The 25,107-nt window shown below is 35.6% G+C and overlaps 1 protein-coding gene across 1 annotated transcript in view; it reads right to left on the bottom strand.

The window, feature by feature from the left end:
* Nucleotides 1-4,918: 4,918 nt before the first annotated feature.
* The window catches only part of TMPRSS15 (transmembrane serine protease 15), a 57,367-nt gene continuing 37,178 nt past the window's right edge, over nucleotides 4,919-25,107 (bottom strand). The window contains exons 20-28 of the mRNA XM_059820072.1: nucleotides 22,856-22,966; nucleotides 20,039-20,171; nucleotides 14,357-14,452; nucleotides 10,880-10,929; nucleotides 10,267-10,441; nucleotides 8,163-8,344; nucleotides 7,820-7,915; nucleotides 6,753-6,892; nucleotides 4,919-5,074 (exon numbers count right to left, since the gene is read on the bottom strand). Of these exons, the coding sequence (XP_059676055.1) occupies nucleotides 4,919-5,074; nucleotides 6,753-6,892; nucleotides 7,820-7,915; nucleotides 8,163-8,344; nucleotides 10,267-10,441; nucleotides 10,880-10,929; nucleotides 14,357-14,452; nucleotides 20,039-20,171; nucleotides 22,856-22,966 (1,139 nt within the window). The remainder of the gene's footprint in view (nucleotides 5,075-6,752; nucleotides 6,893-7,819; nucleotides 7,916-8,162; nucleotides 8,345-10,266; nucleotides 10,442-10,879; nucleotides 10,930-14,356; nucleotides 14,453-20,038; nucleotides 20,172-22,855; nucleotides 22,967-25,107) is intronic.

Here is a 25,107-nt window from a genome sequence, read left to right as displayed (position 1 = left end):
ATTTTGCAGTCAGGCTGTATTATAATGTCATCAAAGAACATTAGCTTGGAATGGCTTGAAAATGCAAAGGATCTACAAGAATGAACTGTAAGCTCCCCCTTGAGGCAAATGTTCGGATCATTTTTATATAACGTTTGATTATTAATTCAGTAACAAAATATGCCATGCTAAATAAAGGGTATGTGTTTATTTTGCTAAGAGATGTAAGTTAGCTAGCTGTGAGCAATGAAATGAACAGAGCATTTGAAGTTTTTATGGGGAAATATCTACAATGTATATCAGTTTTAAGATTGATTGTAGCTAAACAAACCCTCTTTGTTTCTTTTAGTCTCTCATGCATTGTAACGTAGCTGATGTATTGTAAATGGAACTGACAATTTTACAGTGTAACAATTATTTATCTTTGCATAAATGTTTGATACAAAATATTTGTTTAGTATTTATTTGCTCACTTAACACAGTTTTTGATCCTCAGGCATGCAAGTTATTTTATTACATATTAACATGGTCACTAGCAGAGATAGCCACCATGTTGTGACATTGATCTGATGTGGCAAAACTCAAGGATTCATAAAAGAATTTGATGTCATATAGTCAATCCACTTTGCCAGGGAATGACCATAACTTCTTGTCCTATTGGTCCAAGGTCAACATAAATCACTTGGCAAGTGATACCTCATTAATGAGGTGTCCTTTGAAGGCATCCATTAGTTGTTATTTAATGTCCATTCTTTTTGGTTCCTTAAAAGCTTTCTGTGCTATAAGAATGGTTTTGCCAGTCATTAGAAGTAGATCTTGGGGTGGTAGCAATAGCACTCTGGCTGATTTCTGGTGCTGTAACAGATAGTTAATGGGTTTTGCTGCAGTTGCAGCAAGAGTTCAAGAGCACGTATTCAAGCTAGTTGGCTTTCCATTAACACAGATGCAAAACTACCACTGGGTGAAAGTTATGGGGAGCTGGACAGAAGCAAAAGCATATTACTTTTTGGGTTACCTACACTGTGCTAGCTAACGTTGACCATAGCTTTGAACTTCAGAGACAAATGTGTATCAATTTTTCTGAGTAAAGGAAAGAAAGCAAAACCATTTAAAGTTCAATACCACTAATACTAATTGTGCAATGCTATTGCTGAAGTACTTTTGGAAGCATCTGAAAGTTGCTGTTATGCCATGTTTTTACTTTCTCTTTGAAGAAGCCTTCTTCTGTAGTTCAGGTTAAGTATTGCTATTCCTACTTACAACATTTTGTAGTTTCTTCCAGTCAGTCACAACTTCCTTCTTTGCTCAATCCCTTACTTCAATTTCCTTTGTAGAGAGAAAATACCATGATCCTGCATGATTACCAAGACCAGAATTGTTTTTCTCCTGACTTCAGTATTGCTTAACTCAACTGAGAGCAAGAGATTCCTCTTTCTTAGGAACAGTTGCAATAAAAAACTTCTTTTTTGTGGTCTTGAAGGATTAATTCCCCAAAGAAAATAGGGAAGGAGGGAGAGTGAAGATTTACATAAATCTATTTCTTGATATGTTGTGCTTCCAAAGGACATGTAAAGGTGTAGCAATTGATATTCTGCTTAATGCAGCAGAAGTGACAGAAGTCATCTCCATGCAGCAATTAGGAGAATGCAAGTACCTTCAGATGCCTTTCTTACAGGGTGAAGGCAATTGCTGGGCAGTTATCAGCATGCACCAGTCTTAAAACTCTGTGTGAAAGAAGAATGGAAAGTGGCATGCAATGCTATTACTATAATGAACTCAGATTCTATATGTAAATAAGAAATACTGATTATTGGGACAAAATATTTCCATATGATATCACCTGCGTAGGGGAAGGAAATAGTTTCCTTCCATGTATTTCCTTCACTTAAGATGTTGTTCCTATATACCAGGTAAAATCTAAACAATCTTAAGAATCCTACATAGAAGACTGCAAACAGTGCAGATCAAACTTCCAGTCTTATGAGTTCTACCTTTAAGTAGGTGATTCTATTCCATGCAAAACATAAAAATCCCATACATACACAAATTCTCTCATCTTTATTTCCCTTATTTCCACACACAAAAGGGAGACAGGAGTAAGGGTAAAAGAGGAAAGGGGGAAAGATAGGTGTGTTTCACACTTGCAGAGAGAATACCTAGAAATTAGACTATGCTGGGATTTCCTTTGGATTTTGTTGGGGCTTCTGGAAAAACAACATCAGGTATTTACATGACATGGTCCACTAGTGGCAACAGAATTGCTATTTAAAAAGAAAAACAAAAAAAACCCACAACAAAAACTCCAACCCTCTCTGTCCTTCATATTCACAATAAACTCTATAGAATGGAGAAAGGAAAATTGTTTCCAATTTCAGGTGACAGCTTTCATCAACTAGAGCCACTTTGAATAAGCTTGTTGACTTTTACGTACAGCTATGTGGTTTCCTTGCAGTGACCACATTGCCTTCTGCTCACTACCTCTCTAAATCTCTTCCAAATGGCAGCAGTAGGTGAGGCAAGGAACTGAAGGATGAACAGTAAATCTTAGCTAGTCCTCAGATGGATGGCATAGCTTCAGTTTGGCATTTCACAAACATACGCCCACCACCCCTATTTTCCCCAGGGAATACAATTTTTCTTTTTTTCCATAGTGATCTTGGCCTTTTGCAAGCAAGAAGCATCTGAGATAGAAAGCTCTTCTTTCCTTCTTTAATCTTTTAAACTTTTTGGGTGCAAGCAAGTGTAAGTCAGCATCAAGCTTTCACTGCCTATTTCAAAGCATCTTGGACTTGTGACTCAATTGAAAATAATCCATTCTGCCCACATGTTTTAACATAGTAACAGTTGTTTTCTCCCCAGGTTAATATGCAGGCAAATGAAGTAATGGATGATGAATGAAGGCTAGAATGTGGTTGACTAAGGTTATGTTAGTTTTATCTAGACATAAATCAGTGGAAATAAAATGTTTATTTTTAACTATACTAGTCTATATTACATGTATGTTTCTATACCAGAGTTTATAATAGGAAATTTTTTAGTCTGAGGGGATGGTTTATTAATATGTACATTAAAATACATCTATGCTTTGCATTTTAGGAAGCAAAAAGTGTGCATAAATAGAAGTATATTACTGTATTTCTGGGAAGCACATTTTCTAGTAACTGGATCTGCTTTGAGTTGGCTCTTCTGTTTCATTAACAGACTGAAACACCATTTACAATAGTGATGTATGGTAAATAATGCAGAAATCATATCACATTTTAATTAAGCATTTTAACATAATTGCTTCATCTGAATCAATTTATACTGATAGCAGAATGCACTTTATTTTCAGTGGCTGTTTTTAAGTGAAGGAGAGTAACAGGAGAAACAGTAGTCCACTACAAAAGAGAGGATTTGCAACTTTAACATTGTAATGCTAAAAACTGTGGTGTATATGAAAGAAGGTGTCTAAAACACCTTTTAACTTCTCTCTGGCTTGATTACATCTGTCTGTGTTCCTTGTGGTAACAGATGTATTGATAAAGCTAAATATTTTGGCTTGGACCTAGTCCTCTAATGCTTATGAAGAGCTGAAAACAGTTTGGGTCTTAATATTTTTTATCAGTCATTGCCAACCTGTTTTTGTAAGCTAGCCTTGTATTTTGAGCACTTCATATCTGCATTTAGCGTTGTAAGGACAAAATGCGGGAGCTCCTTACAAAAATCGAACATCTATGTGCATATACACATACACAGTAAGTTAGAATGCATTTTGTATTTTCAGGCAGTACTTTGGAATTAAAAATATATTAAATTCCTACACTAGGCTGAAAACAGAAATAAAGGAAATGTGTCATATTACATTAAGACACCATTGAATTTAAAGCATTTCAACAAGTAGATAATTATATTTTAATAGAAATCTATTTAGAAAAGAGCAGAAGAATATAAAAAACCCTTTTTTCCTTCATATTCTTTTCCCTTTAGAATGCTGTAATGGGTATCATGATAGTTTTTATACAAAGCTCAAAATCAGTATTAAAAGTCACCAGTACAGAACAAGCATGAAATATATCAAAGGGACCCTATTACTTTTTATTCCCCAGGAAGAGCTGATACTCATTATTGTCAGATGATTTTAAAAAACATTACTTTTTATGAGATGAAGTCGCAGTATTTTAAGTCTGTGCTTGGGTGTACACAAGCACCTATCTATAATTGCTTGAATAATTGCCAAAACACTTGCCTGAAAAGAAAACTAAAAAGCCATATTCAATCCTCATTTAACTCTATTAATTCCAAACGAATTGAACAAGAGAGAACTTTTGGCTTACGTTCAGTTTATTCATTAGAAAGTAGCATGATATATGAACAGCCTTTATGCACAATCCATAAACCTCATTCCAGAACTTTTTGTAATAGACAAGACAAAAGAACTCCCATAAGCCCAGTTTAAACAGAGAACATATACCTTCATTTTGATATGTGGGGACATTACTGAGAAGAGTTGACTATGCATTGAAACAAAAACGCGTGTTGAAAAACACAGTGTAAAAACATAAAACCAAGTAATTTTTGGCCTGAAATTAATAAGATAGACCATTTTCCAATAAAGCATTTGCAGTTTGCAAGCTTTTTTTTTTTTTACTGCCCATGCTTTGTAAAGCCCTCCATTATGCATTTAATGCACTGGTGTTCAAAGAAACTGTTTCCCTATGGTCTCATACCAAGAAAAAGTAAAATGATAAAACTATTTATTATCAAAACCACAGCATCTATTTTGAAATATTGCCCTCAATTGGTAATAGAGTTCTCAATTATTAATATTCTCCTACCGAAAATTTAAATATTTATTCAGTTTCTCTAATTGAATGCCAGTCTAGTTTATGTCATTATACAATGACTTACTTTCAAAGCTTACTTTTAAATTCTGTTTCTATCATTAAAAAATAACAAGCTAATAGATGGTTTTTTTGATCCAGTCCACAAACATGGTGACTCGAACATATACTCCTGGTCGTTTGGGAAGTGCACACTCATAGCCAAATGATGTTACACCAACCAAAAACCACTTGTTACCATCTTCAAATGTCAGAGGGCCCCCTGAATCTCCCTGCAATATGAAATACAAAAGTTAAAAACGAACAGTGTCAACTGTTCAACAGAAGCAGAGCCTGTTTATGAAGTTTTGTTCTTGTTGATCCTTAAGCATAGACATTGTATCCCTGTATGTCCTGGGCACCAGAAGTGAGATCAATATGAATTCTTCCATGTAGAAAAATTCTCAAGACAATTAATTTCCTTTTTTTTTTTCTTTTTTTTAATGGATGTGATCTTAAGCTCTTATCAGTCTTGCAATACAGGACTGGGTTTCAAATGATTTTTTTTTGCTTATTACTTTTACATTTAGCCCTTCATCTTTCACAAAGCCTGGGTGAATGTGTAGGATTATTTTTTCGCTGAATCTATTCAGCCAAAATGCAGTTCTATTTTCAGTCACCCCAGAGTTTCAAATTTAGAGGAAAAAGATGGCAAGATTGACAAAAGAGGATGTGTCATTTTCTCACACCTTGTTCTCAATGGTTTAGCAGAGGTAGCATTGCAATAGAGTGTGGGAGACCAAATTTGATTCATCCCACAGCCTGAGTGAGGGATGAGTCAGCCGTGAGTGTCTTGTTTTGATGAGAAAGAAAACAATGACTATATTCATTGTCTATTGAGTTAGTTGAACCAGTATTATTTTTGTCTTCTCACAGTCCTGTGAATGGAGCTTTATGGGAGAGTTCTGCAAGGACTTGGCCGTTAAAATACTTCTGCCCATAACTCTAGGGCATCCACAAAAGTTCAAAGGCTGTGACAGCAGCCTAAAGGCTGAAGCAGTATCAGCACTCACTTGTTCATCTTTGCTCACGGTTGAATGGTCATTGATCACAACGCTGGTCACTTGTACTCTGTATCAGACTGTGATGTTACACTGCTTTTTTTCAGTATGAGGTTCAGAAGGCAAAAAGGAAAGACAAAAGCCACAGAGGCTGAAGGAATGGCAAGTGAAATTAGGCTTGCACACGGTCCTCCTTCTAGACAAAACCGGCCAAAGTCACTTCACCTGATGAAGGCTTAGGTTGTAAGGGCAAGGCAAGAGCAATTATGTGAGAATGCTCCTTGTCAGACTTGAGGAGAACCAGCCAGCCTCCATGCCATAGACCCCATATTGCTGGAAGAAAAATACTATGTGACGGCCAACTCTGACTATGTTCTCAAAGAGAAGCAGTGTGTTATAAGCAGAGCTGGAATGGATAAAAACTAGATCCCCAGGAAGCAGCATATGAGATCAATGCAGAAAGGCAGCCTCTCCAAAATACTGTGGCATCCACTTACAAAAGGTCCCCAGAGTCTACAGATTCTGGGGAAAGCATCATTGCTCTCTCTCTTTCCCTGCAGACTTCAGTCTATTTGGTATTTATTTCTCTGTACTCTGCTTTTCCCTAAGCATGTCCCTCTTTCCTTCATGGAATTACTCAGCAGTAATTATTCAAAGCTTAGTGCAGAAAATTTCCAGTCCTCGTATTTATCTCCCTCTATGGTTGTTTATGTCAATATGATACAAAATAGATTTTTATCTTTTCAACTTGTATCCTGATAAAGTATTAAATGGGCAAAATACTGTGAGTAGAAATTACATTCATGGACAGTGATTGTCTTAGTTTTAATGACTGGAGGATCAGGGAGCATTTTATTCAGTAATTAGATGTGGTGTATGCTAGCAGTGGAAATAAGTCGCTTGTATTTACCTGACAGGAATCTACTCCTCCTGTGTCATATCCCGCACAGATCATATTCTCAGTAATGCTATATTCTGGCATCCACTGTTGGCATTTTTCATTTGAAATGAGAGGGACCTCTGCCTCTTGTAATATATCTGAAGTAGGACCTGATGAAAATCCAAAGTACGTTTACCTGATGTAATAAATATGTACATCCTGCTCAGAACACCGATGGCTTTGTTCCTGTTCCAGCATGCTGGGCATGCTACAGAGCAGCAGGAAGCCCTGCCTCACCACTGTATTATTCAGGCTTATACCCCTGTAACACAGTCACTGATTAAACAGTGCTCATTAACTGAATCCTGTCTTTCATTTGTGTAATGGGACTAAATTTGGTTGTAATTAAATCAAGATTACTAAAATCAATGACTATGAACTCACTGTGGGGAGATCTAAGGGATAATTAAGGGCTTAGGAGCTTGGATTGTCCAATGTTTCCTCACTATTCATTGTGTAACTTTGATTGACTATTTCAAGTTTTTATAAAAATTTCTGTTGCTAGTTCCTACCCAAAATTTTAAATGCAATTTTATTCTGAAAATGTAGAAGCAAATGTGTACAAGCAACTGTGGAAGTGAAATGGCATGTTTATTATTTCACAGAGACTCCAAATCTGGAGCATGTGATACACAAAGAGAACATACATTTCACACTACAGTCAGTATGCTTGACTTCTGGGGAAAATCATTTGCACATTGTCAGAAAGACTAATCTTCCTCCTCCCCCACCCCGTATCTGGAAATAAGGTGTACATATTTCATACGGAGAAAAGTAGTCATCATAACTTCTAAGGGGATGCAATAAGTTTTTTTCATAATTTAGTTATCGTCTATATGTATTTTTTTTTCTAATAAATGTGTTACAACTCTGTTGCTTTGCTTTATAGAAGGAGCAATGGAGGGGGATAGTTCCCAAATTTTCATATGGAGGAGCACCTCTCTAAACTATTCGACCTTAGCAATCCCTGTAGAATCAGGAGCAAGCTTTCCCTCATGGCTTCATGACTGTCATAATTTTCCAAGCCGATGACTCACCTTCATTCATAATACTACCCCAGCCAGCAATGGAGCAGTCAATTCCTGGTAAAAACTGTTGATTATTTTCTGGTAAGCAGACAGGTTGTATGTAATCTGTGAATGAGAAACAAGCAATCAATTTCAACCTCTTCCCTGTATTCAGGTTTTTATGAAGTCACATAAGAAAATGTTCATTAATTCAAATGCAGGTTTTGGGCAAGATATCCAGGAAGTACTGGACTGCCTCCAGAATGATTAGGTTGTAGAAAATGTACAGCCACTCCATCACCCTCCTATGCTTAGGACCGTTAGATTTTTGCATAATAGAGTAAATCTGTTTTATGGGAAAATAACAACTCACCTGTATATTGCACTTTGTATTGAAGATGCATGAGAGCAATATCACTATCTTTTGTACGCTTCATGTAATGAGGATTTATTACTATTTGATCAATGTTTTGAACTACTGTTGAAGGCTGTGTCATATCTGATTGGTCATACAAGCCAAGAACTGCTTTCCACTGAGATGGTTTTAATTGCCTCCTAGAAGTTGCAAGGAATATTCACAGTTATGAATGACTAATGAAAGTTTTGAAAAACATGTTAGGTAAAATGCTAATCTTCAACCTCATGGTAATTCATAGCATTTGCACATTTTTTCAAAATAAACAGAATGTAGTGGATGTGCTTACAATTTTGTGATAGTAATACTGTCTTAAATGTCTACACTGTAGAAATATGGGGTTGATTTTTTATGTTAAGCTTATAATGCATTATTTATAAAGAATTAATCAGACAGTAGTGCAGAGGAGGAAAATACATTAACTAAATTACTATGGCTTTTTAAACACTGTGAAGAATACTGCTGACTGCCCACCAGGCAATTAATATCTGTCCCAATTAGAAAATTATTATGGAATATCTAAAGAATAATAGGTCTATAGTGTTGTTGGAAATGCTGCATCTCATAGACTCAGAAAATTGGTTGCTTAATTTTTTAATCTAAACCGAAAAAGATATGCTAAGACAAAATATGACATAATCTGCATTTTTTGCTGAGCTATGTATGCTGGTTTGAGGCTATATTTAATTTAGACAACTTAATTATTTGCTATTTTTTAATCAACCAGTTCATAGTTTCAGAAATAGGTTTTCAGCCTGATTGTTATACTGAATTGGTTTCTGCTGATCTTTTGGTTTGACATCAAGAGGTTATCTTGTTGTAAACTAGGTGCATTTAAGTTAAATGTTCAGAAATAAGGTGTGAAACTGCAAGCTCCCACTTAGGAAAATTCCAGTGAAGTCAAGATGATAAAATGAGATTTAAGTGAAAATAGAAAGGTGATTTAAGTGAAAAGGAAGTACCAAGACAGGTGTAGATTTATTGTGTGAAAACTAAGAGGGCTTGATCCTTCTAATTTCAGTGTCTCTGTGTGGAATAAGGCTCCTGTCATGCAATGAGGCAGCATTAATGTATTGGCATAGTCTCCACTGCCTTACTAAGCTATATATAATGAAAGCTCTACTGTAATTTTGAATATTAATGTTTCTTTTTTTACCATTCCAGTTTCTAGGTGTCTTCTACAGCACCTGTTTTTATTATAAATATTATGGAAGCAAACCCTAGAAAATATTTAAATGTGCATCACTTCTTTGAAAGGTACAAATAACACCATCTAGAGGATATCCAATATTGCCTAATCAATGCATATAAATCAAGATTCATTCCAATGATGCACAGTAAATCTCAATCAATCTATGATAATATACAGGAGGAACAGGCAACACTGAGTTTACCTTTATAAGGTATGATGTCATGCTTTATACCACTGGCAGAGATTCAAATAATTAATGGAGGCCCACATTAATTATGGGTTAAGTGCAAATGCTCAGTATTAATACCGTATATTTAAAGTGCAATTCTTCATTGTTCTGAAAATGCTGCTTTCCATGATTCTCTGTTTTAAACTTGTGACTGAGGGATTACCAGAAAGTAAAGGAGCCTTTAGCTGAACCCACAAGTGATTCAAAACACAGTAATTAAACAGTGAGCTTGTTGTTAATTTTTTATATCAGTGTCACAAATTATTCATAATCTGATGCCTCCTTAGTGAATCTGCACATAAAACAAGAGTTTCATCATCACTAAAATCAAAAACAAAAGGCATGGCACGGATGTCATATGGCCATTTCAGATAGTTGGAAAGATGCCCTGGAGTCAGTAGAGAAAAGGACACACTTGTGAATTTATATTAATTTCATTCTAAGTAAACATCTAGAAACTGTCTAAAAAGTGCTGCTCCGCAGTGATTTCAGTATGATCCTTTGAAAATATGTTTTGCTCTATACAGGATTGATCAATGGCTCGGGTCATACTTCAACCCAGCTTTTGGATCCAACGTTTGGTTACTTGCATGTTGTGGGAGTATCAGAATGCGTTAGCTTCTGAGTGCAATGAACATTACCCATATACACAGTGTGCTGCTGTCACCAGCCATTCATCACTGACAAGGGAAGCTCCACAAACAGGTCTGGAATTAAAATGGAGTGAAACTATCCAAGGCCAAGCCTCTCTTCTGGCATCACTTCCACCTACAATCCTTGTTCCATTGTTCTGAGTTACCACGTGTTTTCCACAAGCTAAAATTAAAAAAAAAAAAAAAAAAAAAAAAAAAAATTGTAGATTTTTACGGGGATATAGCATGTTTTATTAGACTAATTAACATTCTTGGAAAAATAGGCTTTGTAGTATCTGAACTGCTATTCAAAAATACTACTACTGTGGAAAAAAGTTTGGTGTTTTATAGCTGAAATCAAGAGAAAACTTTATAACTTGAATTTAGATGTGTTCTTTCTTCACACCTTCTGGATTTTTTATATATCTGTTTTCAGTGTAGACCCATCTCTAGTGTATACTTAACTCTGAAAACAAGTGAAGACTGTAGATTTTCCTGTGTTTATATCATTATGAGTATAGCTTTTATAGTCCATTCCCTAGCCTTTCAAGTCAAACATTAGGCCTTAGGGACTGAAAAATTTGATTTCTGTGTGAAATGTTCCCAGCGTATGTGTACTTACATTTAATGTTACATTGCAGATGAACCACCAGGTTGTTCAAACAGTGTTCTCTAGAATGAAAGTGCAATTAAATCACAAGTATCTGCACACCAGAAAACACTAAATGACTGTCAAATACACATACATGCACACACATACATATATAAATGTAAATAAGCATATATCTACTCATATATATAAGTACATTAGTCTATCAATATCAAACTGTTAAATATAGTATTTTGTCCTACATTTTAATTATATTTGAATTATAAATATACAACATTATATTATATATAGTATTAAATGTACATATTCCTCTTCAATGGACATTTAATTGCTATATGTTATGGAAATAAAAGTAGACTCCCCTTGTGTTTTAGGGAAATGAGTCACCTGTCTGTGACAGATTCTCAATAAAATTGTAACTGCATATTGTTATTTTTTCTACCCTTTGAGAAGTTTTCAATACCTTACCACTAGAGATCAGTGTGACCAAAGAATTTAAGAGGTTAGTTTGATATCACTGTATCTTTTTACTAAGATTATAATGCACTGTAAAATATATAGCTGCATACACAGACTTGGAAATTATTTAGCTGAGATATAAAGCCAGAGTCTGAAGACCACAGATCAAAACTACTCAAGCATTTCTGATACCCAGAGGTTTTAAGATTATCTTCATAGCTTGTAATGAATCTGAACACTTGGGACAGTGTATGTGCTAGCAATTTAAATCTGATGATACACACAGAAATATATCCGAGGAAAAAAAAAGTCTGCCAACGACTAGTTTACAGTATGCATTTCCACATCATTTTTAAATTGAAAAAGGGAGGGATACTTTAAACTTGATACAGTATTATGTATCCCTTACTATGTTTGCTCTAAAATTTGATATCTGTTGTGAGGGAAATAATGCATGACCTGACCCAGCATTTTTGCAATGGCATAGTGGTGCAAGAAGGGTAAGTGGGAACTGTAACCATCCCCCACCTCCCCAGTTAAATTTTCACTCCTGAGGGGGTAAGAATGAGATATGCCTCCAACCCTGAATAGTCTCACATAGCCATTTTCCACTTCGAGATAGATGCATAATTTTAAAGCTGTAATTTAAAAAGCAGAAACCAAATTATGTAATTTATATTCAAATCTGTATTGACTTCATAAGGGTGTCCCTTGGTAGTGAGACAAACATCAAGGAGGACAACCAGAAATGCATAAACACACAGGAAACCAATACCATTTTCTGCATAAACTTCATAGCAACTGAATACTCTTGACCAAGCTCCCTCCATAGGCTTTAAAAGGGTGATCAGTGGTACTATGTATTAGCTCATTTATCTGGTCCTAAGCTTTCTCTTAGGTAGATACGTAAACTAAACAAAGTAACATCCGACATGTCAGATTTGTCCCTATTTTTTTACATTGAAGCAGGGAGTCGCATGTAACAAGGGTCTTTGTTCCACCACCAGTACCTACTGATTGCTTTAGTAGAAATTACTTCACGGGCCTCTGCTTTTTCTTCTTTCTGAGATATCTCACAGTATGAATACCACTTCCTTGCCTGTACCTCAATTCACCAGTCCTCAGCTGCCTCTTGGTCAGCACAGTAGAGTCCAAAAGGCAACAGAGGCATTGCATGTGCTGAATGCCCATCCTATGTGCCTTTCTGAATGTCATCTATGAAGCAGCATGCCAGGCAGAAATCTGGAGTAGTTGGAATGTCTGTGATTATGATCTTCACTTAGGACTGGCAAAGCAATTATGCCTGTGGAATCTGCTCACACATATCTTCAAGGCAGGATTTTGCCCTGTTACAAAGCTATCCTGCCAAGAAATACATTACCTAAGGGCATCAGAGAACAGTTTTGCAGTCTCTGCCACCACAGCTTTCAAGTCCTATTATATGTGCCCTCCTTTGCTTCAGTAGTAGTTACGCTTGAATAAAGACCAAAGACGATGTGAGAAAGACATTTTATAATTTGACTACCAGTTAATGAATTTGGTTTTTTTAATTATCAAATCAGTGTGATCTTTCTGTCATTCATTATATGTACAAAAAAAGTGTGCAAATCTGTAATGGTGTCACCCTGGAAAATGATTCCTATCAGCTGTCTGGATGAAACATGGTAGAAAATACCTATTTCTGCAACAGAAATACAGCTAAGATGAATGAACTTATTCCATTTCCTCCTGAATTAATCACTTTTTAGTGTTTAATAGATATTAACAGAAGACATCTTTAAATCATTACTGGTCTTTAAGATCTCTTGTGGTAATGCTGGTTTAGACATCCACTCAAGGAAAAAAGAAAAATAGCTTGCAATGATATTCCTTTAGTTTAAGATATTTTAACCACTAATGAGAATGACAAATGTTTGAGATTAACAGAGTATAATTAGAGCATAAAATGTATCTTTTTAAATTTGTTTTTTACTATAGATAAAATACAACATAGCAAATTAAGAATTCTCTCCTGCTTTGTTACTATGTGGTGTGTTTATAAAGGAAACCTGAAAGAACATGGAGTCTTGCCATCTTCAACATGGTTTCAGCATTTTAGCAATTAGACAGTAATTTTCTGCCTCAGTGCTTCTGGTAGGATTCCAAGAAAATGTGTATAATAAACCCTCTTATAAGCAGAAAGACAGTAATTGAAGTCATTATATTTTTATTTTTTTATTTGATGATGGCAAGCCTTTCTCCTTTTGGAGGTGTACTGTAAATCCCAGAATTTCCTGAGAATATAATCCTGTGCTAAAGTTACATTTTCATTTAATCCACAAGAAACTCTACCAGTTTGTCGGACCCTTCAGAATCACTTCAGCTGTTAGCTGGACTGAGAAAGATTAGAGTATAATCGAATGTGTTCTGAGGATCATCTCATCTAATGATTCACTTCTAAATGTGGAGACAAATCCAGAAGTCATTTTTGAGCGGGCCTAAATTGTCTAAATATAGATACCTGTCTGTGGATTGCTTACCTTAGCAATCCACACTTAGTCCTCAGTCTGTTTCAATAAAGTCAAGGGATTATAGAGTGTGATTCTTTGTATTTCAAGAGATGCCTTAATGGACTGCAATTTGGAGTGCTTATTTTTGTCTATTGATTACATAGAAAACCTTAGTGTGATAACTACTATATAACCATGGATGAATGCCACTCCATTTTCATTCTTCTACTATATTATATATTCATAATTTAGAGACTTCACTTAAGATTGTACTGAATACTAGCTAAAAATGTAGCAAGCATCTCTCTCCTTTTAAATTTACAGTAGATGGACAAGAATGGAAGGGGGAAGAGTGAGTTGCCTAGTGTTACACAGACTTCAGCAATAGACAGAGAATAAAACCTAGATATGTTTATAGTCCAGACCTCATACAGAATCATGTAACCTCTCAGATAAACTTCAGCTAGAAATTAGTGTATAAATGATCACCATCATACTTTAAGCTATCCTTTGTATGAGGAAGAAACCTCACTCTACCCACCTTTTTGTAAATATTAGGCTGTGGTTAGCTGTTTTGGTGATGTTGACAAACGGGCCATCTCCAGTGAAAAATACAGTTGATGATATATTTGCATCCCTGGAAGGAAAAGACATGCATGCATATTTTTAGATATTTATCCTGTTCCACCAGTGGAGGAATGTTTGGGAAATGATTATGCTGGTGGAATAAACTGGATCTTTTTTTTTCTGAAGTAATGACTATTTATCAGGAGATTTCTGAGGCTTGAAACTCACATTGGTTAAAATAGGACTCACGTACTCTTACATCTTATTCTAAGATTTCTGATGCTATAATAATATTGAACGAGACAGAAATGAATTATTTTAATACCAGTAAATTATCAATTTCTGCTTTTCTGTGCCACAATGAAGGATTTGTAATACCAGTTCTTAAATATATGGAACTAAAACTTAATACGCAAAATGGAACAGTAATAGCTGAACCTTGGAATATCACAGTTTTGCTTTTTTTGAGGGGGGATAATTACATTGATACTATACTTCTGTGCCTAGAGAAGAAATGAAACTATATTTTATATCATGAAGAATCTAATGGAATAAATGCTACCTTCCTTAGAAGTTTCACCTCATAGATCTGTTGAAATCAAAATCACTGTGAAATAAGACAAGGGTGTCATGTTTGCTATTGAACAGGATAGTTCCTCTGAAGTGGGGAGTACTCCTTGACTCACGTTTTTTGTAATTATGGCCTTTTGACCAAGAATTCTGTGTACTATTGGTGAGATAAATTGTTTTGATGTTTGCAACCCATATCCAGAATTACTTTATAGCCCATTCTGCATCATATACTTTGTGATACTGCATATGACCAGCTTGGAACACATACCCAAGAAACATATTTGCTTTCTCTTGAGGAAGTGTGAGGAAAAAAGAGAGCCGTAGTCAGACTATATAATTTTTTGGGGGGTGACAGCCTACTCCCATCTGACCCTTTAGCCATACATATCTCAGGAGCAAGAAGAGAACCATTTGTGCAGGTTTAACACACAGGGAGCACCTGTGCATCAAGGAAATACCATCTGTTCTCTTCAAGTGCAGCAAATCTCATTCTCCTGGGAAGCATGAAGCCTAGAATCTGCCTGCAAATCTGCTGTGTATGGAGAGTAAGAATAGGCATAGGAGAAAGGAGGTGTTCAATAGCTCTGCTGTGCCACTGAGAGAGCTGTATGACCCAACCCACTGAAAAAGTCATTACTGCAACATTTCTCAACCTGGACATGACAAAGCCCACTTAATTCTGTCTCTAGATATATGTACAGCCTAGTGTCCAGACTTTTTTCAATATAAAACACTAGTATACTAATATGTACTTCAGAGATTCCCCCAGAACCTTGACTTTTGACCTTTTAGACAGTCCGGGAGACTAGTAAAGTGCTAACCCAAATAGGTAGAGTCAAAGTCTACAATGAGGAACTTCACTGAGACCAGTCTGATCACTGAGCTACCATAAGTGCAAATGTGTTTGAAAGTCACTAAGTTGTTTCTTGAGAAAGTTAGTGAGCAGGAGCTTTTACCAATGTAAAAAATGAACATGCTACCAGGAAAAGCTTAGAGTATGTACATCTATGGATGGCTTACATTTTCTATGGCACATTATACCAGGAAACTTCAATTGAATGTGCATGTGTTTTACTAGATTACTGTAACAGACCCTTTAATAGGGCAAACACTATAAACCTTCCAAGTCAAAGCTTCCACCAACCTCATAATACTTGTAAAGATCTCTCACCTCACCTCAGCATTTCTCTTGGTCTTTTTCAGCAAAGACTGAGCAAACTATTTCCCACTCTTCTGCTTCTTTTTTTTTTTTTTTTTTTTTTTTATGAATGCTGAAATTTCTGGATTACAGTTTGGAACTTCTCTGAGCTTCTCTGTAAACACAGGGGCTTTATTAAGATTCCCCAGCATTTTGAAATAAAATCTAAGCCCTTTTTTGAGAAAAGCTTTGGTAATTTCATTTGGTTTCTTAGTGCGCTGAAGCACACACAACTGGAAATCTCTAAGCTTTATGAGTGAGTGCAAAAATCAATCTGCTACTCTTTTAATTAACTTATTAGTAAATGATGAGAGTTAAGTATTTCTGTAAGTATAAGAAATCATACACTTTTCCTGGAGATACTCAGTTTAGTAACAAGAATATAGTTTGTTCTGCAGGTTCAGAAACGCAGTGTCACAGCTCTTTAATTTCTGTTAATGAAAATTATCTTTTAGGATTCTTGCAGGTTGTGACAAAAATTAGCCTTTAAGAGGCTAATCTAGGTGTTAAGTAACCCTCAGTCCATTCAACATGGTCACTAGGCAAAACTTACAGAAAATTTAGAGAATAGTCTTAGAAGTTTCTTACACACAAATGTACAGAGATATCTGTGCAGTAAATTCCTCAGATATTATTGGTCCTCGTGTATGTAAATACTCTATGGATCACTATGATTTCATTCTCTAACTCTGTCTCAGATGTGCTCAGTAGCAATAAGCATGAGCAAATATTAAGAAACATTCAGATGATGTGGTACCATGCTGAAAAAAATATTCAGAATAAGGATAGAAATGCAATTGTCTGATAGCTACAATTCTTTTCCCTGTTAAAAAAAAAAAAAAAACCAACACATTTGTTAGTTAAAGAAAATATGTTCACACATTTTGTAATTCATTGTTTAGTTCTTAGACTGTGGGGTGTTTGCAGTTTGTTTAATTTGAGTTTGAGACACAGGGCAATATTTCTGTTTTGTCAACTGATTTTCTGTCAGAAAAGCAAACAATGAAGAATAGCAGCAAATCACAAATAGCGAACACTTTCTTTGGCATAAAAAAGTTTTGTTCACAAATGGATTCATATGAAGAGCTGCTGTTTTCTAAATGCTTGCATGCACACAATTTTTATATGAAAATTTGCAAATAATAAATAGAAGTAACCACTCTATACTTCCTGTGTTTGAAATGAAGCTTCTTAAGCAACGGGTTTAAGCCAAGCTTACTAGCAGTGTCTGATCCTAAGTGAAGCTGTGGACCTACAAATCCAAAAAAAATCATTGAGACTCCTCTTGTGACTTTCAGGTTAAAGTCCACATTATTACTTGGTGACAATTGACATGAAATTAAGTTTATTGCCAAATTATTAGGACTGTCCTAATTATGGTCCTCAGTGCTGCAAGACAGCCTGAACACACTGAGAACCAGGTTCTTCCTTTACATCCAGCTCATGACTCTTACTGACTCTACAGCAGAGTAAGACCATGCTATCTGTTTATTATCCTAATTTATCTATCAGAATAAAAATTTTTTGTGCATAAATTTTGGGGGATCATTTCCACCCCTTTCAGGCTGTATGTTATATTCTCAGCACATTGGAGAACCTGGGTCTGGCAAAGACAGGATTTTCTGAGATGTCTCAAGGAGCTAGGCATGCAGCTACTACGAACCATTCGTAAGTGGGGAGGATGAAAACCTAATTGACCTGGAAATCTCAAACAAGACATTGTATTTCAATGAATTCATTTCCTTCTCAAGAATTTTGCGAGTTCATGAAGAAAATAGACTGCAGGTTTGAGACCAAGTCCTAAACTCTCAGTCCTTGTTGGACTTTTGGGTATGGCAAAATTGCAAGGTCTACCCCCATTCCTGGGTACAATTCAGTAAAGATCCAGCTGGCTCTGGTCCCAGAGAAATAAACATGTTTCACACCAGACCAGTAGACTGGTGAAAGCTCTGTGTATGATTTTGTTGGTTCAAGGAAAAGCGATGATAACAATACCTAGTTTTTCACGGTGTTGTCAGGTGCACACAGTTACAAGTGCAAGCTGAGCAAAGAATCTCGTTCAGGTTTCTCAAGAGCACCAATTTTTGCACCTTGCACTCCAGGCTCATTAAGAATATTTGTAAATGATTATCCTAAGTTATATTTTGTAGAAGAACACATAGACATGCCTCCAGATTTGCTTCCTTCTTGGCACGTATCACAAATGTGACAGTCACATGTTTGAAAAATGGAGGCAAAAGGATTCACATGTGTGATTTATTAAAATCTGTGTGGAACATTGCACTTTCTAGCCCAGCTACATAAATAATTAGGATATGCTACAGGACTCCTATCATTTCAGTCTTTTTCATAAATTAAACAGTAAATGAGACTAGCAAATGTATAAGCGCTTAACAGCAAAAGTAAATTGTCCTGGATGGACCTTAGCCTCTTTCTCTACTAAAGCATGATTCTAGGTAATTAATCAGTATAGGAGCATGAGCTGTAGACTAATCAAGACCTGTTATTGCAAACATCCATTTAGTAACAAATATGGTGCCACTTATTAACAAATATGCTGCTACAGGGGGATTCATGGAAGGCAGAAATAGCATGATGCTTACAGGAGTTATATATATGTGTATATATGAGAATTTTATTCTATTCTGTAGGATTAGTAACAGCAGTAGCACCCAGGATACGAGAAAGTGATGCAATTTAAATTTAAAAATACTTTGTCTTGGCAATAGGAATATGTAATAAACTGAGAAATGGAGTTAAAAAGAAGTAACTAGGAAACTGAATGGGAATTTTTTTATCAAGTATATCTGACTAGTTTATAGAGACAAATTGAAATGTATCGCCACAGAATGTTATGGAGACAAAACCATAAGTAATTTTTAAAAGGTAATGGAAAGTACCATGGAAGACAAAGTTCACTGAAGCCTATCAAATATAAAAATGTAAATTAAACCAATAGACCACAAAATGACTAGTGTCCAGAAGTTATAGAGGGAAAAGAGGTAGGGGAAGTGGAGGAAGAATCAGAGGAAGAAGGCTACTGGCCACTGTAAAGGACAAGGTATTTGACTAGAAGAACATTTAGTCATAGTTTGTATGTTCTTATATGCATGCCTAAGTAAGATAACTACATACATAAATTACAATCAGGATTTGTGCATGCAGGTATCTGATATTTACGTAAATGCGTTACCTACCCAAAGGGAAAAAAGTAAAAAACCAGACCAGCACACATTCATACAATTATTAAAAGTATTTTCAAATAACACTTGAATATTTTTCTAAGTCCTTCTAAGTCTGTGATTTCTGCAATTAATTTATCAAAAGGCATCATATACTTATATACTTATATTTATACTTAGGCACCCCTCTAAGTATACTTCAAGAGAAATACAGTTTCCTCTTCCAACAGCTCAGGTCTAATGACAGGTCTGAAATGTATTGGGAGCCCAATAGCAGAATGCCCAAGTGATTATCTTGAATTTACTTCAAATGAACATTATCATGATAGCAGAGCAGCCAAGGCTGCTGTTTGCTCCAGCTTTACTCTTGAGCCATCCTCATAAAAGTGAAGATGTAAATGATGACATAAAGTGATAAAAGACTAATACCTCCACTTCAGTTTCCCAATGCTCTCCAATATGTATCCTCATGCCTAATCTGCCATATTCAGAGTCATCAGCCCTGTAATGAATGCGATCAAAACAGGGTTTGCAACACTTACTTACAAATTTGTTGGCACACCAAGCACTTTACTTGCCACAGAAAAAGACATCTATCCTTTTTTTGAATGGTAAAGACACCAGTAAAACCATGAGGAAAACATCAATATACAGACTCAACAAACCTGCAAAGTTACAAGGACAATGAATAGTTTTCACTCACCCTAACCCCAGCAGCTGGCAAACACTGTCTGAAATCTGTTCATTCCAATCATCTGCACATGCCAGGTGCCACATCTTCCCAATCCTGGCCTGTACCAGCCCTTCGGTGCTTAGAGAACCATTAAGCAGTCTCACTGTAGACCAAAATGGACAGAAGCATTTTAGATAGGTGGTAAACCATGCTCCCCCCTGCCCTAAGCAAACAGAAGTATAATATAAACAGATTTATTATCACCAGCAAAGAACAAAAAAACTTTAAAATATGTTACAGTGGTAATAAACCCAGCATCTCCAGGATGTTGTGTTCCCACAGGAAGGAAATGTTATTGTTATCTCCTTCTATATTTCTGCCATGGGAGAGTTTCATACCCTGTATTTTGCAAATATCTCACGAATAGACAATAAACAGTACGTTTTCCATCAACTTTAACCAATGTTTTTTCTTAGCCAACATTATGTAATTTCCAGATACTGTGTAAAGCTTTAGCTACACAATGCTCAGTAACACTGTTTGGAAGTAAGGTTAAAACCAGAGCTGACAGGAAAATTGGATTTTCCAGTTCCAGTTGCTAGGAGAATTTTTATTGTTTTCATTGCAACTTTAGGTAAAACACACACAAGTAATAAAAGCTTCCTGAAAACCAATCTTTCTATCAAAACTTTTCTGAAAACAAAATGTTCAGAACAAAAATTCAGAAATTCATTAAGTATTTGGTGAAAAATCTTATGCTATTGGCATGGTGACTAAGGAAGTTGGACCATAAGGTTTAAGAAGGTCAGCAGAATCCCATATATATCTCAGGAGCTACAGCTGCATTTCAGACAGATGACAGTTACTGCCAACATGGAGTAGGGAAAAACATACAATGCATTTGAAATGTACTGGATGCCAACATAATTTTTTTTTTAAATCTTAATTGTCCAGAAAACCTTTTTCCACTAAAATATTTCCACAAAAAAGTAAAGTGTACCTACTATAGTAAACAAAATACATTAAATTTTTAAGAAAGCCTCTTTGACACGCAGAGTGCATGAATGAAAGAAGTGATATACAGTGATTAATTAAGGGTAGACGTCAGTCATAAGAAATTTTTGAGCAGTCTTGAAAAGTCTCAGAATTTTTTCCACTGTGAGGTTACTCCAAATTACTTTTGACAGCTCTCCTCTCTTCTACTTGAACTATAATTGCTTTTCCTTTCTCCTCATCAGATCTATGTTCTTCTCCAAATACATTATTGGTAAGGAATAAGAGAATCATAGAGCACTCAACAACTGCTTAATTCAAATGTCATATATTTTAAAATTCTGCAAAGGGAGAGGTGTCCTAAGCCTTTTCTTTGCAATCCCTGGGAAGTTTCAGAAGGTGAACTATTTGAAAATGACAGTTTGTCTAGTTCAAATTGCCACTTCTGATAAGAAATTTAAATTGGTTTCAGGAAAATGAACAAGACTTTTGGACACTGAAAAGATTCAATATGAGGATGTCTAATTGAATTTTCATTTTATTTTAAGGCTTAGATTTATTCAGCCGATATTTGGATTAAATAGGTTTTTGGAAACAATTCTCCCAGTCCTTTAATGTGAGGTAATTTGTTATGAAGTAATAGGCAATCCATGGCAAAATAAATCTTTGGGAATATGTACATCATGTTAATGTAGGTGATGGTTACCTTGTTCAAATCTTCTTTAGCAATGGCTGGAAAAACCCATTCAAGTCCTCTTTGCTTAAGAAGAAGCTGAAGTGAATTTTATTCTATGCATTTTAAAGGAAGAATATGTTTGCAACAAAACAACTAATTGCACTAATGCGAAGAGTGAATCCGTGCCTTCAGACATACATGTACACACATATTTATATATGCCATATATACAAGGATATATATATATATATGCATGTAAAATATGCTGAACGCAGTAACTGTCAGCACACATCCAAGGACATATCTGACCCCTAGCAGTCCTCTTTAAAACAAAGGAAGATGATGTTGTACTGAGCTTAAAAGCCTGCTTTTAACTCTTCCATTAGTGCTCTATAATAGATTGTCAGAACAGCACTTTGTCAGAAAAAGCAATTTAATTTCTGTGCTAGGCCCAACATGATTTTAACATCAGTTATACATTTAAATTATTATTTAGAGAATGCTATTTCCATGTTATGTGAAATGAAGCCATATATTGTACACCTACATTTTGGAAAGAACCATTTTACCAGAGGACTAAGAACTAGCAGCTGTTGGTCTCCTTGTTGTAGGAATGTGCACATCCACTATGAGCAATGGATGCTGCTTTTGCAGCTGTACCATCCCTTCACCCTATCGCAATGACTCCACAAGATGAAGTCCAGGCAGGCTGGAGGGTGCTACGTGCTGCAGTTTGGCTTCACACCCACAAGACTATCTGGGAATTTCCATTAAGAAGTCTCTTATTCTCTACCCTACACTGCAGAATCTACACTGCTGTGAAACTCAAATTAATTACAGCAAAAAGTGATAGAATTTGGGAGTATGAAATGGATACAGAAGGAAAGCATGTAATGAGTTTTCATGTAATTTTGAGGCCATTATAAGCAGACATATTTTGAAGCACAGAGGAACTTCCTACCTTTTCTAGAGATCTTCACCAGCTTATATACACAATCTCAGAAAAGTGACTTTGGTTTTTTGGCCCTGACAAACTCAACAAGATACCACTGTGTAAATTGGCATGGCCTGCATGCAGCTGCAGTAGCTTACGCTAGCTGAGGTTTTGTGTCTGTTTTCCTAGATAATTCCTACCAAATATGCATGCATTCCTTCTCTTTGTATGAAGGAAGCCTTACTGCATTTTGCTTCATCAGAGCCATCTTCACACTGAGGTAGGTTGTCACAAAGGTTATGCAATGGTATACAGTCCCCGCTACCACACTGATGCTCGTCAATTGTACAAGCTCCTGAAGGAAAACAGGAAAGGAAAATTAAACTGTAATTACGAAGAAGGTTGATGTTCACTGGAGATCACACAGTTCACCTGAAAGAAAAATTGAGTGGATAGTACACAGAACCTTTCATTTCCTTTTCTTTCTTTTCCTATCCATCTCTTTTTCAAAATAAAGATTATTTTCAGATCAATAGAAGCTAATTAAGAATAAAACCTATGGTATTATACCTTGTAGTTTCTGATATAGTTAGCATTGCTCAGTTACTAGTGTTCTTCTGTTACATGTAGTAAACTTTGGAGGGATGAGAAAAGCCAAATCCTCATCAAATCCTGTCAAAAGTGACTAATGATTTCAAATTCCAGTTGTTCAGCACTTTCACAAAAGCTTAGAGACCTTAAAGTATGTCAAGTCAAACATACAAGTAAAGAGGCATTGAAAGCCAAGAGTATCCTTTGAAAATCTGATGGGAGGAAAGTTGGAAGAGGCAAAAGTAACAGAAATCAATAAGGAAAGTATTCTCAAAAGTAGGATTAAGCTACTTCAGTATCAGTTATGTAACAAAAGCAGATCAGATAGAGAGTAAATATAATTCTTTCTATGGCCTAAGTGTATTTTTAATGGCATCATTCTATATAGTTTTAGGAAATATACAGTCATAAACTTAAATTCTATTGAAAAATGGTTTATTTTCTTTATTTTACCTTCCTGGACTTACCGACTGAAACATTTAATTATCTAGAAATCTTATTTAAGGCAAGATAATTTCTTTGCTTCTGAATTTTTAATATTGATATAAAATGATTCATTCATCAGTCAGTATGGCCTGTTGTACAATATGGAGACAAAAGAATATGGTTTATAAAAGGCCTGAACCAGATTTTCACACATTCAGTGGCCATAACTGATGCCAGATTTTCCATAGAGCTTAGTTCTCACTTAGACAGGTTTTTTATTATATTGCATACTGCCAAAAAGTATTTCTCTTCAAATTATGGTTTCTTTTCAAAAACTCAATATTTCATGGAAAAATAAAATACAAAGAAAAATCTGCTTTTCTTGTAAAATTAATTTGTTTACTGACAATCCTTTTATCTTTAGGCCTGCATGCTAATGATATTAGCCTCTGTCCTTTGGCTGCAAATATCATGAATAAGCATAATTCTTTTGCAAATGGAAACTTTTTAATATATTTAACCAGAACTGGCAACGGCCACTTTGAGAACTCCATCTTGCTAAGATTAATTTTTATTTTACAACAAAATATGGGCAAAGCTGGCTCAGCAAAGATGCTGAAGCAGCTAAAAAAAAGCATAATGTTGTTGGACTGAGTAAATGTGATAGAGAAGGCAGAACAAGAAGCAGCAAAATGGTCATGTGTCCGCATAAACCTACTTCTCAGTCTTCCACAATGGGACTAAATGGAGTTGATTTTACAAAGGTATATCAATGGTTAAGTTTTTTTTAAAGATTAAGAAAATTAATATTATTATTACTGTTAATCTATAAAAAAGCTGCAGCTAGCTAAACATGCTGGAAGACACTTGCCTTTTATGATATTTAAAGTAAGAAAAAGAGTGTAGATTCTTGCTGACTTTCTGTCCCTGCAAATGAATGGTACTTCACACATGTCTGAATATATACTGATTTTCTTTCTCTTTTTTCTGCTGTCAGACTTCCACAGAAGTATTACAAAGCCTCTAACTAATTCCATCAAGATTTTGGTCTAGAGTTAGTATAAGTGTTTTTCCTGGTAAGCATATACTTTAGCATTTGGCTCCATTTTGCATGTTTTTGGAGAGCTAATTGCTGAATTATTTATATGAGTGAGAAGATTAATTGCAATCCCCAACAAAAACTGGAGTCTTTCAGAAGAGGACTGGCTGGACCAGAAACTCTGCTGTCCAAATTTTTAGAAGACGAACTCTTCCCAGATCCTTCACATGCTAAGGACCAAATTTTTAAAGATGCAAGGAGGACCATATTGCAAACATTAATCACAGTTACCATATACATTTTTGTCCTCTAGTGGATGTGATTGATAACAAATATTTTACAAATGTATTTAGACACACATTAATGACACCCTCATATGACTCACGAAGTGATGTTCTTTCCTCGGCTTGTATAGGGAATAGTTTGTATTTGCCCTCTTA

Source organism: Gavia stellata, chromosome 1 (genome assembly GCF_030936135.1).
Source record: "Gavia stellata isolate bGavSte3 chromosome 1, bGavSte3.hap2, whole genome shotgun sequence".
NCBI lineage: Eukaryota > Metazoa > Chordata > Aves > Gaviiformes > Gaviidae > Gavia > Gavia stellata.
This window is presented reverse-complemented; position numbering and strand designations above follow the sequence as displayed.